The 18,146-nt window shown below is 36.8% G+C and overlaps 1 protein-coding gene across 1 annotated transcript in view; it reads right to left on the bottom strand.

Moving 5' to 3' along the window:
- Positions 1 to 18,146, bottom strand: part of GPR137C (G protein-coupled receptor 137C) — an 86,189-nt gene that overhangs the window by 21,706 nt on the left and 46,337 nt on the right. Inside the window, exons 2-3 of the mRNA XM_058566930.1 lie at positions 7,820 to 7,863; positions 6,075 to 6,303 (exon numbers count right to left, since the gene is read on the bottom strand). Of these exons, the coding sequence (XP_058422913.1) occupies positions 6,075 to 6,303; positions 7,820 to 7,863 (273 nt within the window). The remainder of the gene's footprint in view (positions 1 to 6,074; positions 6,304 to 7,819; positions 7,864 to 18,146) is intronic.

Genomic DNA, 18,146 nt, shown 5'->3' with positions numbered 1-18,146 from the left:
TACTTATCCAACGTCACACAGCCAATAAGCAGAAGAGATGGGATTTACATCCTTATCTCTCTGATCCTAAGTTTCCAGGTCTTAATCACTATGATATACTGTCTCTCACTAAGGTCTTTCCAAATTAATTACAAAATCAATATACCTGAAAAGAGAGATAGAAACATATCCCAAAGTGTATCTAATCCCATTTTTTATTTATACCACCATCATTGCAAAAGAGAATTTGTAGTAGTAACAGAGATACACACAAAATAAAAAATAAACATAGGAATGTGTGTGAGTTTGGGGGGAGGTAAGAAAGTGAAATGAACTAGAGGTAGAGCCAGAACCAAAAATGGGAATCATTAGGTCATCTACGATTGATACAGAGGTGAGCCATATATTTGCCTCTGAACAACACAGTAGTCAGAGAAAAGAAGGATTTAATCAACACTGTTTTACCTGGTACTGAATTGTAGAAAAAGATCTTTTTTGGGGAACACTGTGTAGACAATATCCTCAACGATATTATACAATAGTGACTTTAAGATAAATGTTTCTTACAAGAAGTTTCTTACAAATTTCTGGATGTAGGCTAAAGCATGATGTCAAAGCGTAGGTTGGAAAAGACAACTCTATCCAGGGTACGATGCAGTCTGTGTATGAAACTCTGCAATGATCTGGATTGGGCTGAGGATAAAATGTAGAATATATAGGGAAATGGACAGACTGTACATCCTTCAGATAATCTTTCTGGCAATTAAGCTTTTGAATTTAACAAGTGAGGGTTTATTTTCTCTGACAAGAACTTGGAATACAGAAATTCTACATGGTTTAGTACGCCAGATTCATATGCATGGACAATCAAGCAGAGGGTAAAATGGATAACTTATGGAAGCTAGGGGCCCTGAACAAGACAGATGTCTGCATTTTAGACTTTCCACCGAAGTGAGCTGAAGGAAGACCTATAGATAGAAATAACATCTAACTCACACTGTTGTGTAAATATGTAATCTTTGAGACATGGCTGAAATCCAAACAAAATTTTCTTTGTTTTTGTTAAATAAGAATGTTGCTACAATATAACAGGATTATGGAAAGCTGCCAAAGCAGTCCTTGAGAAACCATATTGCTCTAAATGCCTTTATTAGTTTACAAAATAATAAATTATCTATACTTATCTAAACATGGAACAAAGTAAGAACCTTAAATATGTAAGAAAATCAAAAAATGAAAGAGCAGAAATAAACTATTCAAATTAACAATCCTAACATTTGAAAAGTAAGAGTTGCTACTTTGAAAAAGAGAGCCAAATTACAGCACTGTTCTAGTTGCTAAAAGAATAAAATCTAAATTGAAAAAAAATAAGTAATGAAAAAGATAACATAAAAGATACTTAAGTGCTCTGTAAACTGAGACTGGGGTAGACAGTTCTAGATGTAATTACTAAAACCCCTAACTCATGCTTACTTAAAAAAAAAAAAAAAAGGAAAAAACAAAACTGATTTTTTTTTTTTTTTTGCTGAGGAAGATTGGCCCTGGGCTAACATCCATGCCCACCTTCCTCTATTTCATGTGTGGGATGCCTGCCACAGCATGGCTTGATGAGCGGTATGTAGGTCTGTGCCTGGGATCCAAACCTGCGAAGCCCGGGCCCCAAAGCAGAGTGCACGAACTTAACCACTATGCCACCAGGCGGCCCAAAACAAAACTGATTTTGAAGAAAATTAACATTATGGAAGCTGAGAGTCTTTGTGAAAACTACTTAATGGTCTATCAGTAAGACAACAGTTAAATTTTGGCATATGATGAAATGTTGTGCAGCCTTGAAAAGAGTTTTTAACAGCATGAGAAAATGCTTTACTAATAAAAGGGGAAAAGCAGGATATAACAGTATATTTATATTGAGTTCCAAATACAGGTAAGTGTAAGTGATGACATTACTGGTTTTTAAAAAAAATTTAAATCGTATTCTTTCATATTGCCAAGTTTTAACAATCAGAAAAAAATTTTTATAATAAGGTTAATATGGTTAACTGCCTATAAAACAGCAATTCTAATGGAAATAAAATCAGTTAATGGGGAAAGTAAAACAAAACCAAGGAAATTTAACAACAATCTTCCGCCAAATGGATAATGGAAGAACTTGTTCAAATTTTCTAAGAACAGCCTATTATATATATATTTTATAGGAACAAGCCCATGTCAAAATATGATGATCAAGATATTAGCAACTAACATTTATTTTTAGTGCCAGCCAGTATACTATGGCTTTCCACACATTATCATTTTATCCTTGCAACACTACTATGGAGATAGTTACTATAATTTTCTCCAGTTTAAAGATGGACAGAAAGGTTCAAGTCATCGAGTTAATAAATGGCAGAGCTCTGATTTAAACAGGCAATATGACTTTAGAGGTTGAGTTATCACTATTTTGTATTACACAGTTTGTGTTACCTATGTCAGTTTACGAGATAAACATGCTTATATTCTAAAACCTGACAAGGACATCCCCCCAAAAAAAAGAAAAAAAGATTGGTTAATTTTACTTCAAGTCTAGGTTTAACAAAATTTTAAATAATATCATAATAACTGAAATACAAAACATTAAAGGAAATGATAAAATAAAGAGTTTACCTCAAAAATTCAAGGAACATATGGAAATCTAGTCAAATAATTTACTATATTTGTAGGATAAAAAGAAAAACAAAATTGTAGCAATGTGAATAGTTGCTGAGAAGGATTTAATAATATTAAACATCTATTCTTTACTAAACACACACAAAACTTATGAAGGCTATCATTCTTAATAAAGGTAACATATTTCAACATAAACAGAAAACATATATGCCAAATATATAAAGAATGAATACTCAGATTCTGCTCTATAAATCATTGAGAAATATTTTACGCATACAGAAATGTAGATAGTAAATCTCTACATGAAAACATATATGCATATCAATTAAATAAATTTAAATTAAAACGTTTAAGGCAAATATTAATGAAAATAACAAAATAAAATTTGAACTCAAATACTGATGGAGCAGAGGAAATGAGGTACAGTTTTACACCGATGATAGCATTATAAAATGGTTTATTCTTTTGGAGAGTAGTATGACAAAATCTAGTAAGAATATATGTAGAATAATGTTATTAATAAGCATACAATCATACTCATGCAAATTACAACTACTTAAAAATATGTACCTAAAAGATTACAGTCATGCATCACTTAACAACGGGGATACGTCTGAGAAATGCGTCCTTAGGTGATTTTGTTGTTTTGTGAACATCACAGAGTGTACTTACACAAACCTAGATGGTATAGCCCACTACACACATAGGCTGTATGGTACTAATCTTATGAGGCCACTGTCATATATTCGGTCCATTGTTGACCAAAATGTCGTTAAGTGGGGCATGACTGTGTAAGTAAATACAGGGCGATGTAAATGGAGTCAGTGCATGGTTATAAAGAACAATGATTACTAGCAGAGACCTGTGGTCAGTGTTGAGTTTGAATCCTAGTTCAACTATGTGACCTTGGGCATTTGTATTGATTAAATTTGCTCTTGACATAACCAGGTTGTGAAAGTTCATTTGGTTACTAGGGTAAAGCTGCTCTGGCAAAGACTGTATGCAAACATGGAAATGTATCTATTCAACAAATAATTATTGAACACCTAGTATATGCCAGGCATTATTTTAGACAAAAGGGATAGAAAAATGAACAACACAGATGAGGGAACTTCTTTCAGAGTTTACACTTGAGGAGGCAGAAGCGAAAATAAGTATGCAAACAAATGAACAAATAATTTTGGCTACTGACGAATGCTACGAGGATAATAAAAGAAGGTGATGGATATGGTAATCAGAATGGGGAGATAACCTTAGTTGGGTGGTCAGGAAAGGCAGCTTTGAAAAAGTGACATCTGAGCTGAGGCCTGAATGCAAAGAAACCATCACATGCATATCTGTAGGAAGTACAATTTAGGCAGAAGGAACAACATATATAAAGGCTATGGCTGGAATGAACTTGGTATGTGTTCTGTGGTGATGAACTGGGGGAAAGGTCCACGTGACAGCAACAGCGAAGAGGAGAGTGGTGGGAGGTGAGGTCAGAAAGCTAGGCAGGGCCAGGTCACACAAGAGCTTCTAAGCCATACTTCCTCTGCCTCTTAAGCATCCCCCCCACCCTGCTTCTTTTCCAAAATAGGGATAAGACCACCTCATAGAATTATGAGATAATGTGAATAGCAACTAGAACAGTGCCTGGTGCATAGTAGATACCAATAGTTATACTCATTAGGTTTCTTTTCCTGTCAAGTTGCTCAAACAGAAAAAAATAGATAGAAGAAATTTTTTAAGTGAAAAAGTTGACAGGAGTTAGTGTTAGGAAACAAAGAATGAAGAAACAATCAGAGTATTCCAAATTAGAGTCTGAATCAATGGGAGAACAATGACAATGACCAAGGTAGAGAGACAGAGGTGCAGCTCGTGGGTGGGAAGAGAATGAGGTAGGTAGGCTGGAGAAAATACCCAAAACGAGGTAGAAAATATCCAAAAATCCAAAATGAGGTACCTAACAGGATAGAAATAAAAATCTCTAGGTCATCATTCAAATAAAATTAATTGACCCTCAAGTGTGAGGCACCAAGGGAGATATGAACAATAAATGGGTCTGCCTTCTAAGATCTCAGAAATTAGTCAGAAAAATTAGTACACACAAATGCTACACAGTATAAACTGATATGTGCCCTGAGAGGAACAAATAAAATTTTTAGAGAATCGGACACAGAGTTATTTCTAAATTTTATTTTGGAGATGGAAGAGAAGGGACCAAATTCAGTTGATAAAAAGGGGAAACATTAGAGTTCTGTCTTTCAAGTTGGGTAAGATATGGACAAGCAGGTATACGCAGTGGGAGGGGAAAGCGTTCCTGGAAGATGAAACAGGCTAAGGACGGAGAGCCAGGAAAGCACACTGTGGGCCACGCAGAAATCAGGTAGGTAAGATTTCGTTGAGACAAATTACGGAGGATCTCATTATCACATGATATGTGGAAGAAGGAAGGAAGCATAAAAAGACAAAACAGAGGACCAAAGTCTGAGCTTTAAGGAAATGCTATAGGGATAGCAAGAAACAGTCAGTTCAAAAGTGGAGGAGGTAGATGCTCAACAGACATTTGTTGATTGAATAAAAGAAATGGCCATCACGGTATATTGTCATAGAGTTCAAAAATCAAAATGAGCCTAGTGATTTTACAAGAACATGAAAGCAAGATGACGTGCTGTTTGAATAAAAGTTTATAACCTAGTTAGAAAGATCAAGAACTACATAAGAGTACAATACAATACAATGTAGTATCTCATATGATATTTTATTTATCTTTATACGTATGTATTTGAACATGTCTCTCTGTAGTGTTCCTAGAGAATTCTGAATCCACGCAGCTTTTAAATTTAATACTTTTAAAATAATAATAAAGTGAATAACTTTCGGGCCGGCCCCGTGGCTTAGTGGTTAAGTGCACGTGCTCCGCTGCTGGCGGCCCGGGGTTCGGATCCCGGGCGCACACCAACTCACCGCTTCGCCGGCCACACTGAGGCCGCGTCCCACATACAGCAACTAGAAGGATGTGCAACTATGACCTACAACTATCTACTGGGGCTTTGGGGGGGAAAAAAAATAAATAAAATTATAAAAAAAAAAAGTGAATAACTTTCATATGATAGTTAGGGGAAGATGTTTGAAATAATTCTGGAGGAGTTATCAGATGAACTTTTCTTCTCAGATTGGCAACTTTACTATATTCAGCGAGTTATCTATTTCAAAGCAAGTAAAACCGAACTTAGAAAATTGCTAGGGGGCCAGCCCCGTGGCTTAGCAGTTAAGTGCGCGCGCTCCGCTACTGGCGGCCCGGGGTTCGGATCCTGGGTGAGCACCGACGCACCGCTTCTCCGGCCATGCTGAGGCTGCGTCCCACATACAGCAACTAGAAGGATGTGCAACTATGACATACAACTATCTACTGGGGCTTTGGGGGAAAATAAATAAATAAATAAAATTATAAGCAATATACTTACCTTTGATTCGAGGTAGACATTTGCTGATGACATTTTTGTGACTTTGCACATGTAACTAACTAAAGATACAGCACAAAGAATAAATAGGCTATCGTTAATTAATGCCCGAACAAACACAGTCCATTTCAACTGATTTTCTGGGACATCTCCATGGACTAGCATTGCACAAGTCAAGTTCACCACTAAAAAGAGAAGGCTTGCCAATATAAAGCCCAAATGCAGTAGAATTCTGAAAGAAAAAGATGAGTTTATTAGGTGTTTATAAAACTGAGAAATTAAATTTGATTCTGAATTAGTATGTTACTTTAGGTACAACAATTCCTTCAGCTTAAAATGTTTGTAATTTCATTAAATACAAATTTAACGATCACTCAGAGTTACTTGGCCTATTTTTGCTGTTATGACATTAGGATCTAAACCATTTTAAAACAGCATGATATTTTAAAGCATTGACTTAAAAATAATCTCATGTGGACTTCAATTCAGTTGCCTCTACCAGGAAGAATAATATAGGACTATTTTAACACTATTTCAAGTAATCCTGAGTTTTTCATTTTTATAACTAGTAAGCATATTTTACTGACTTTTCCAGTTCAAGAATTACCAGGCTTTTATAATTTGCCTGGAAGATTAACAGACTGTATCTAAGTTTAAATAGATCACTAATATTAAATTTAAGAGGTAAGGGAAAGGTGTTTTAAATAATGTTCAATCTTATGAATGTCCGATTATCTATAGCAAACATTACTTTCAAACATGACTAAAGAACCAACAGGGACAGTATATGTAGAGTTTCAAGCACTCATCAATACCTCATCTTCTTATAAAGTTGCATATTTACTATGCATAGAGAGCAACTCTGAAAATGAAATGCTTAACTACTTCCCCCCAAGAAAAGTTAGACCACCTTGTAACAACTCTTACTTCAGGTAAGGTGTGGCTATCTGTATCAAGTAGCTATAACAGCTATCCCAGTTCAAATACATTTATATCCCAAGTTAATGTGTTCCAGAAATTTATCTGCATGCTAATATCTTCTATTTTGGGTCACTTTCAACAGTGGGAATCATAGTGTTGTCTACCTTTAGAAATGTTTTACACAAGGTAAACTGAAGATAATGTGTAAAGTAATCTGTAACAAGCAATCTTTGTCAAGTGTACATGCAAAGCACCAAGATTTTAGTTTGAAAAATTTAGATCTTATTCTCTCAGATTAAATAATAAAAATAATTATACAGTTTGAAGTCCAAAATAGACCTTGAAATTATTCATATATCCATGGGATTATACTAGTTTAGGAAACCAAAGTACAGACAGGGTAAATGACTTGCATAGTTGGCAAGTCAGAGGGAAAACTGGTCTGAAACCCAAGCCTCCTGACTTGCCAGCTTGGCACTCTCATTATTGAGGTTAATCAGTACTGAAACATTACTTACTTCATGGAACTATACTACAGATTCTCACCCCAAACAGCATAATCTAACTTTATTATTTGTGGACTATACGAAACTACGTCTAACACCTGAAGTGGGACAAGTGGCAGAGCTGCAAAAAAAAAAAAAAAGGTCATAGGCGGCAATATGGCTGAAGGAGGAGACTGTGGGTTATTCAACTCACTTTCTATGAACTAATCCAACTACTTGATTTTCTATACAAACTGCTAAGGCATCCTCAACTACCACACCCTCCTACCTCGAGAAGCCTACTGTGAAAAAAATGTAGATCTTGCTACTCATGAAACTTACTTGTGTTTGTCAAGTTCAGTGGCACATCTGACTTTACATATAACCTATAGGGAGAGTATAAAAAGAAAGTTTTGAAAACATGTAATATAATATTCTTAAATTTGTTTTGACTTTGTGTTTCAAAGTGATACCACTCCCAATAATAACAGATAGCAAGTAAAGTTCAAATGTTAACAGCTGCACTACCATGAAGCAAAATAGCCAAGTTACCAAAGGCTTAAAACAATAAATTAATACCTATCTTTGTTATAGTCTTTTTTAAAAATTGAGATATAATTGACATACAACATTATATTAGTTTCAGGTGTACTACATAATGATTTGATATTTGCATATATTGAAACATGATCACAATAAGTCCAGTTAACGTCCACTCCCATACATAGTTACAATTTTTTTCTTGTGATGAGAACTTTTAAGATTTATTCTCTTAGCAACTTTCAAATACACAATACAGTGTTATTAACTATAGTTACCATGCCATACATTACATCCCATGACTGACTTATTTTATAGCTGGAAGTTTGTATCTTTTAACCACCTTTACCCATTTCACCCACCCTCCCAACCCCCACCCCCTGGCAACAACCAATCTGTTCTCTGTATCTATGTTTCTTTTTTTTTTTTTTCAAGATTCCGCTGTAAGTGAGATCATACAGTATTTGTCTTTCTCTGATTTATTTCACTTAGCATAATGCCCTCAAGGTCCATCCATGTTGTTGCAAATGGCAAGATTTCCTTCCTTTTTATGGCTGAATAATATTCCATTGTATATTTATATATACATACATTTTCTTTAACCATTCATCCACTGATGGAAATTTGTTTCCATATCTTGGCTATTGTAAATAATGCTGCAATGAACACGGGAGTGCATATATCTTTTTGAGTTAGTGTTTTTATTTTCTTCAGATAAATACCCAGAAGTAGAATTGCTGGATTTCTTAAATTTCTACCTTTAAAAATTTAAACGGAATTAATTCAGTTTAGACATTCATTGAACTTTTATTATGAGCCAGATATTGTGCTGGATGGCTTGCCACCTATTCTAAACTTCATCATATTACTCATGCCTTGTCCTAAAACGAAACTACTTACTTAAATATGAGTATGGCTGAGTGTTATCCAAAGATTATTTTCCCTTAAGATGACATGAAATAGTAAAAGGAAACAAGGGACGAAAAAATAAACACAAATATAATGAACATATATCATATTTAATAAACTTCCTTCCTTCACAAAGCCTTGCAAAAGGCAGGTCCCCAAATACTTGTTGAATCAAGTTAAGCAGATAGGTAAGTAGAATTTGAAATAAACATGGTAAATTCTGAGAGCATAGTGTGGAAGGTCTCAATTACTTACTGGTGAATTTGGACTTTATTATTTAGATAGTATGAAGATACTGAAGATTTTTATGAAGGCACTCCAAAATAGGGAATTTCATCAATCTGGCATCAATGTACAGGCTACTACAGAGAAACTACAGACTAGAAGTAGAAAGACTAGTTACAACACTACTGAAATAGGGTATGAATTTTGGGGGCCTGGAAAGAAAGAGGCAAATACAAAACATTATAAAGGAAAATAGTCTAAGTACTTGATAATTAGTAAGTTAACATTTACTGAGCACACACTATGAAGGGTGCCATGGATTCAAAAACATAGTAACTGTTTCTGTTCTCAAGGGGCTCAATGTATGGAAGAAATAAACCATCTATTTTGACACATTGTGACACCAATGCAAAACATGCTATCACAACACCTAGGAAGCGAGAAAGACTAATTCAGTCCAGGAAATGGTAAGAGGTAAGGGGAAAAGGGAAAGACTGTATAAAGAGTCAGGGAGGACTTCTCAAAGGAAGTCACATTTGAGCCAAGTTATGAAGGGTAAATGAGGTTTAGGTAAAGACTCAGACAAAGACAGCAGCCTGTGCATCTACTCATATCTATCATATTTTGGTTAACAGTACCACCATCTACCAGAAGCTGAATGTGATGGAGGAGTCTAAAATATTATACTATTAGTCTCTATATTGTACCACTTAAAACATTCTCAGATGCATCTTTTTCTCTGTCTTCACCACTACAGTGGATTATTACAACAGCCTTTTAATGGGTCTCTCTTGTCTCCATTCTTCATCTATATCTTGAGATGATAACTGTTCATTTTTCTACTTTTCCTTGTCTCTCTCTATATGATTTTCTAAAATTGTAGTAAAATACACAAATAACACAAAATTTACCATTTAACCATTTTTAAGTGTACAGTTAAGTGATATTAAGTACATTCACATTGTTGTACAACCGTCACCACCAACTATCTCCAGAACTTTTTCATCCTCCCATACTGAAACTCCATACGCATTAAACAATAATTCTCCATTCCTCCCTCCTCTAGCCCCCTGCACCCACCATTCTATATTCTGTCTCCATGAATTTGACTACTCTAGGCATCTCATGTAAGGGGAATCATACAATATTTGTCCTTTTGTTACTGTCTTATTTCACTTAGCATAATATCTTCAAGGTTCATCCATGTTGTAGCAGGTGTCAGAATTTCCTTCCTTTTTAAGGTTGAATAATATTCCATTGTATGTATATACCACATTTTGTTTATCCATTCATTCATCAATGGACACACTTGAGTAGCTTCCATCTTTTGGATATTGTGAATAATGCTGCTATAAATATGTTCTACATATGAACATGTTGTATATATGATTTAAAAAAATCATTTGAGAGTAAGTTGCATATGTGATGCTCCTTTACCCCTAAATACTTCAATGTATACTTCCTTAAGAAAGGAAATTATCTCATGTAAGCACAGTACAATTGCAAAAATCATAAAAATGGAATATTGACACAATACTATTATCTAATCAGCAGACCTTATTCAGATTTTGCCAATTGTCCCAGTAATGCCGTTTATGCGGGAAAAAAAATCCAGGATTATGCATTACATACAGATTTCATGTGCATTTAATCTCCTTTAATTCTCACTTTTTTCCTTTGTCTTTCATGATATTCACCATTTTGAAGAGTACAGACCAGTGATTTTGTAGAGTGCTTCTCAGTCTATCTGATGTTACCTTATGATTAGATTCAGGAAATGCATTTTGGTAGGAATATTACAGAAATGATGCTGCTGTATTCTTCTCAGTGCATTATATCAGGAGGCTCATGATGTTAATTTGTACCATTACTGTGATGTTAACTTTGATCAACTGGTTAAGGTGGTATCTACCAGGTTTCTCCATTATTAAGTTAATATTTTTCCCATTGTAATAAGTATCATGTGGAGAGATACTATTTAGAGACTACGTAAATATCTTTTATTCGTCAAACTTTCATCCACTAGTTTTAGACTAAATTATTATTATGATGGAGCAACTTCTTTTTATTTTTTATTTTATTTTTTAAAAATTTTTTGTTTATTGCAGTAACATTGGATTATAACATTGTATAAATTTCAGGTTTATATCATTATACTTCTATTTCTGCATAGATGACATCATGTTCACCAACCAAATACTAATTACAACCCATCACCACACATGTGCCGAATTATCCCTTTTACCCTCCTCCCTCCCTCTTCCCCTCTTATAACCACCAATCCAATCTCTGTCTCTATATGTTTGTTTATTGTTGTTATTATCTACTACTTATTGAAGGAAATCAGAGGGTATTTGACCTTCTGCCTCTGACTTATGTCACTTTGCATAATGCCCTCAATGTCCATCGATGTTGTCACAAATGGCTGGATTTCATCGTTTCTTACGGCTGAGTAGTATTCCACTGTGTGTATATACCACATCTTCTTTATCCATTCGTCCCTTCATGGGCACTTAGGTTGCTTCCAGGTCTTGGCTATTGTGAATAACGCTGCAATGAACACAGGGGTGCATGTATCTTTATGTGCTGTTGTTTTCAAGTTCTTTGAATAAATACCCTGCAGTGAAATAGGTGGATCGTATGGTAGTTCTATCCTTGATTTTTTGAGGAATCTCCATACTGTTTTCCATAGTGGCTGCACCAGTTTGCACTCCCACCAGCAGTGTATGAGAGTTCCCTTCTCTCCACATCCTCTCCAACATGTTGTTTCCTGTCATGTTAATTATAGCCATTCTGACCGGTGTGAGGTGATATCTCATTGTAGTTTTGATTTGCATTTCCCTGATAGTTAATGATTTTGAACATCTTTTCATGTGTCTGTTGGCCATCTGTATATCTTCTTTGGGGAAATGTCTGTTCAAGTCTTTTGCCCATTTTTTAATTGGGTTGTTAGTTTTTTTTGTTGTTGAGGTGTATGAGTTCTTTATATATTTTGGAGAGTAAGCCCTTATCAGATGTATGGTTTGCAAATACCTTCTCCCAATTGTTAGGTTGTCTTTTCGTTTTGCTGATGGTTTCCTTTGTTGTGCAGAAGCTTTTTAGTTTGATGTAGTCCCATTTGTTTATTTTTTCTATTGTTTCTCTTGCCCAGTCAGACATGGTGCTTGAAAATATGTTGCTAAGACTGATGTCAAAGAGCGTACTGCCTATGTTTTCATCTAGAAGTTTTATAGTTTCAGGTCTTACATTCAAGTCTTTAATCCATTTTGAGTTAATTTTGGTGTATGGTGTAAGGTAAGGGTCTACTTTCATTTTTTTGCATGTGGCTGTCCAGTTTTCCCAACACCATTTGTTGAAGAGACTTTCTTTTCTCCATTGTATGTTCTTGGCTCCTTTGTCAAACATTAGCTGTCCATAGATGTGTGGGTTTATTTCTGGGCTGTCGATTCTATTCCACTGATCTGTGTGTCTGTTTTTGTGCCAATACCATGCTGTTTTGGTTACTATAGCTCTGTAGTATATTTTGAAATCAGGGAGTGTGATACCTCCAGCTTTGTTCTTTTTTCTCAGGATTCCTTTACCTATTCGGGGTCTTTTGTTGTTCCATATAAATTTTAGGATTCTTTGTTCTACGTCTGTGAAAAATGTTGTTGGAACTTTGATAGGGATTGCATTGAATCTACAGATGGCTTTAGGAAGGATGGACATCTTAACTATGTTAATTCTTCCAATCCAAGAGCATGGAATGTCTTTCCATTTCTTTGTGTCTTCTTCAATTTCTTTCAGCAATGTTTTCTAGTTTTCCGCGTACAGCTCTTTCACTTCTTTGGTTAAGTTTATTCCCAGGTATTTTATTCTTTTTGCTGCAATTGTAAATGGGATAGTATTCTTAATTTCTCTTTCTGCTACTTCGTTCTTAGTGTATAGAAATGCAACTGATTTTTGTATGTTGATTTTGTATCCTGCCATTTTACCATATTCGTTTATTACTTCTAAAAGTTTTCTGGTGGATTCTCTAGAGATTTCTATATATAAAATCATGTCATCTGCAAATAGTGACAGTTTCACTTCTTCCTTTCCAATTTGGATCCCTTTTATTTCTTTCTCTTGCCTGATTGCTCTGGCTAGGACTTCCAGTACTATGTTAAATAGGAGCGGTGACAGTGGGCATCCCTGTCTGGTTCCTGCTCTTAGAGGGATAGCTTTCAGTTTTTCACCATTGAGGATGATATTAGCTGTGGGTTTGTCATATATGGTCTTTATTATGTTTAGGTACTTTCCTTCTATACCCATTTTATTCAGAGTTTTTATCATAAACGGATGCTGTATCTTGTCAAATGCTTTCTCTGCATCTATTGAGATGATCATGTGATTTTTATTCTTCATTTTATTAATGTGGTGTATCATGTTGATTGATTTGCGAATGTTAAACCACGCCTGCATACCTGGAATAAATCCCACTTGATCATGGTGTATAATCTTTTTAACGTATTGTTGTACGCGATTTGCTAGTATTTTGTTGGGGATTTTTGCATCGATGTTCATCAGTGATATTGGCCTGTAATTTTCTTTTTTTGTGTTGTCCTTGTCTGGTTTTGGTATCAGGGTAATGTCAGCTTCGTAGAATGAGTTAGGGAGCTTCCCCCCCTCCTCAATTTTTTGGAAGAGTTTGAGAAGAATAGGTATTAAGTCTTCTTTGAATGTTTGGTAGAATTCACCAGGGAAGCCGTCTGGTCCTGGACTTTTATTTTTGGGGAGGTTTGTGATTACTGTTTCGATCTCCTTACTGGTGATTGGTGTATTCAAATTCTCTACTTGTTCTTGATCCAGTTTTGGAAGGTTGTATGATTCTAAGAATTTATCCATTTCTTCCAGATTGTCAAATTGGTTGGCATATAGCTTTTCATAGTATTCTCTTATAATCTTTTTTATTTCTGAGGTGTCTGTTGTAATTTCTCCTCTTTCATTTCTGATTTTACTTATTTGTGCCTTCTCTCTTTTTTTCTTGGTGAGTCTAGCTAAAGGTTTGTCAATTTTGTTGATCTTTTCAAAGAACCAGCACTTGGCTTTATTAATTTTTTCTATTGTTTTTTTTTTGTCTCTATTTCATTTATTTCTGCTCTGATTTTTATTATTTCCCTTCTTCTACTGATTTTGGGCTTTGTTTGTTCTTTTTCCAGTTCCTTTAGGTGCATTGTTAGATTGTTTATTTGAGATTTTTCTTGTTTGTTATGATAGGCCTGTATTGCTATAAACTTCCCTCTTAGAACCGCTTTGGCTGTATCCCATAAATTCTGGTATGTTGTATTTTCATTTTCATTTGTCTCCAGGTATTTTTTGATTTTTTCTTTGATTTCTTCATTGACCCAGTCGGTGTTCAATAGCATTTTGTTTAATCTCCACGTATTTGTGGCTTTTCTGATTTTCTTCCTATAGTTGATTTCTAGTGTTATACCGTTGTGGTCAGAAAAGAAGCTTGGTATTATTTCAATTTTCTTAAATTTACGTAGACTTGTTTTGTGGCCTAATATGTGATCAATCCTGGAGAATGTTCCATGTGCAATGAAAAGAACGTATATTCTTCGGTTTTTGGATGGAATGCTCTGTATATATCTACTAGGTCCATCTGTTCTAGTGTGTCATTTAAGGCCAATGTTTCCTTATTAATCTTCTGTTTGGACGATCTATCCATTGCTGTAAGTGGAGTGTTAAATCCCCTACTATTATTGTGTTACTGTCTATTTCTGTTTTTATGTCTGTTAATAATTGCTTTATATATTTAGATGCACCTACATTGGGTGCGTAGATATTCACAAGTGTTATATCCTCTTGTTGGATTGTTCCCTTGATCATTATGTAATGCCCTTGTCTCTTTTTACAGTTTTTGTTTTAAAGTCTATTTTGTCTGATATGAGTACTGATATCCCAGCATTCTTTTCATTGCCGTTTGCACGGAGTATCTTTTTCCATCCCTTCACTTTCAGTTTGTGAGTGTCTTTAGGTCTGAAGTGTGTCTCTTGTATGCAGCATATATATGGGTCTTGTTTTTTTATCCAATCAGCCACCCTATGCCTTTTAATTGGAGCATTTAGTCCATTGACGTTTAAAGTAGCTATTGATAAGTATGTACTTACTGCCATGTTTTAACTTTTTATTTTCTCAGTGTTTTAGTAGTCCTTCTCTGTCCCTTTCTTCTTCTATACAAAATTGATGGTCTCTTTAGTTTGACCTCTGTCTGAAAGTTCTACTCTTTAACTCCCCTCCTCCCTCCTTTTATGTTTTTGATATCATACCTAACTTATTTTTCGTCCATTTGTATCCATTACCGTCTTATCATGGAAATAGATAATTTTTCCTATTTGTGGTCTTCTCTTTTCCCCTTAAATCAGTCCCTTTAACATTCCTTGTAGCACTGGTTTCTTGGTGACAAACTCCTTTAATTTTTGCTTGTCTGGGAAATTTTTGATCTCTCCTTCCATTTTGAATGATAACCTTGCAGGGTAGAGAATTCTTGGCTGTAAGTTTTTTCCTTTTAGCATTTTAAATATATCATGCCATTCTCTTCTAGCCTGTAAGGTTTCTGCTGAGAAGTCAGCTGATAGCCTTATGGGGTTTCCTTTATATGTAACTTGACATTCTCTTGCAGCTTTTAGAATTCTCTCTTTATCTTTAATTCTGGACATTTTGATTATGATGTGTCTTGGTGTGGGCCTCTTTGGGTTTATCTTGTTTGGGGCTCTCTGTGCTTCCTGTACTTGGATGTCTGTTTCCTCCCTTAGGTTAGGGAAGTTTTCATCTATTATTTCTTGAAATAGATTCTCTGCCCCTTTGTCTCGCTCTTCTCCTTCCAGGACACCTATAACACGGATGTTAGTGCACTTGATGTTGTCCCAGAGGTCCCTTAGACTGTCCTCACTCTTTTTAATTCTTTTCTCTTTTACCTGTTCAGCTTGTGTAGTTTCTTCTAGTCTTTCGTCCAGCTCACAGATCCGTTCTTCTGTATCCTCTACTCTGCTTTTGAGTCCCTCTAGTGAATTTTTCATTTTCAGTATTGTATTCTTCATTTCTGATTGGTTCTTTTTTATATCTTCCATTTCTTTGTTGACATTCTCACTGAGTTCATCTATTCTTCTCCCCAGATCAGTGAGCATCCTTAACACTCTTAGTTTGAACTCTCTGTCGGGTAGGTTCCTCATTTCTGTTTCACTTAGTTCCTTTTCTGGGGTTTTGTCCTGTTACCTTACTTGGAATGTATTCCTTTGCCTCCTCATTTTGCCTCTTTCCCTGTGCTTGTGTCTACGTATTAGGTAGGTCAGCTACGTTGCCTGCTCTTGGATAGGTGACCTTATATAAGTGATAGCTTAACAGGCTTGCAGTGTGCTTCCCTCAGTTCTCAATGTTCCAGGGGTGACCCCTATGTGGTCTACCTGTGTCCTTCTGTTGTGGCCTGTTTGCTCTCCCTGTAGGCGCCCAGGGAGGCCGAGCTATGCTCCTGGCCAGCTGTTGTAATGATCAGCTGCTTGTAGTTGTTGTGGGCCCTTCAGTCTCTTTGTTAGGTGTGGGGAGCCCCAGCACAGTTGGCTGCAAGTTCTAGTACCACATTTGTGTTGCAGTATTTCTTTTAAGTGAGTAGGCCCCCAGCGTGACAGGTTGTTAGGCTCAGGGCCTAAGCCTCCAGCCTTTAATTCTCTTTTCAGCTCTCTGATGATTGCAGCTGGGTGGGACTGGCCTCAGGTACGGGAGTACCCAATTGTTTCAGGCTTTAGAAGGTGGAGCAAACCCCCATGTGGGCCTTTGAGAAGCACAAGTCTTCTGCAGCTGACAAGCCCTGCCGCCCACAGGTCCACACACACAGTCAACACAGTCCTGCCCCGTGTGTGTGCCCCGAACTCCCGAAGTGGACCCAGTCTCTCCACGGTGGAAGCCCCAAACACTCCACCACTGCCCCACACTTTTCACCCACTCTTTGTGCATGCCCTGCCCCACTGATGTCGTCTCAGTTGCCAGGCTGCAGAGAATCCAGTCACCAATCTATGCCCACAAGTTGCCTGAGGGCTTGTTGTTGGGTCGGGCCAGTCTCTAGGGTGGGCTGCCTGCCCTGGCTGAGCTGGATTAAATCGGTGCTCTAGCGGGTGGGGCAGACCCTGGGCTAGCAGGCCCCAGGGAGGACTCCCATGGAGTCTGTGTCAGCACGCCCACACCAGGCCACAACAATGGCTGCCGCAATGTCCCAGTCCCTGGAGAGGTCTCACTTCTCAGCGAGATGCACACAGGGCCTATTAGGTGAGTCTCTTTTCACCAAAGCACTGTGCACCTTTCTTTCTGGTGATTTTAGGTCGCTTTCTGAAACGGGTGAGTTTGCACGTGGGCCCTTTAAGAGCCAGTTTTAGTTTCTTTGTGAACCGGGTTTTCTGGGGGTACTCCCCAATGTTTTAGTAGCAGGCAAAGTCAGATATTATGCCACTTGTCTTGATTGTGCTGGGTCCACAAAATGGCCCCAGCAGGGGCGCTCCCCAGCTCAGGGCTCCGCGCCTCCAGGGAGGCTGCGTACCTGTGAGCTGCTCCCGGCGGCCGTGAAGCTGGCGGCTTGTGAAGGCAGCGTTTTTCATCTCCAGAAGGGAGTTTCTGCCTCTCTACCTCAGTTAGGATTGTCCGTTGTTGCAGGAGTTCCTCTTATCCAGTTTTCAGTTCTGTCTCAGGGGTAATTTTTCCACGAGTTGTTGTAAATTGGCTGTGTCCACGGGAGGAGGTGAGTTCAGAGTCTGCCTACGCCGCCATCTTGACTTCCTCCGCAACTTCTTTTTAAAAAGTAAATCTGATCATACTATTCCAGGAAAAAGCCCACACTCCACTGATACATAAAAGGTCTTTATCTAGCCCCACCTTCCCATCATTGTGTCCTTTTATCCCCATGTTCATTCTTATTGTCCTGGTCATTCTGAATTATTTACAACTCTCCAAATAAGGGTTCAATTTCACGTCTCCATGCCTTTGT

This window comes from Diceros bicornis, chromosome 24 (assembly GCF_020826845.1).
Source record: "Diceros bicornis minor isolate mBicDic1 chromosome 24, mDicBic1.mat.cur, whole genome shotgun sequence".
In the NCBI taxonomy this organism is placed as follows: Eukaryota; Metazoa; Chordata; class Mammalia; order Perissodactyla; family Rhinocerotidae; genus Diceros; species Diceros bicornis.
The sequence above is the reverse complement of the archived record's forward strand: the minus strand, read 5'-3'. Positions and strand labels throughout refer to the sequence as shown.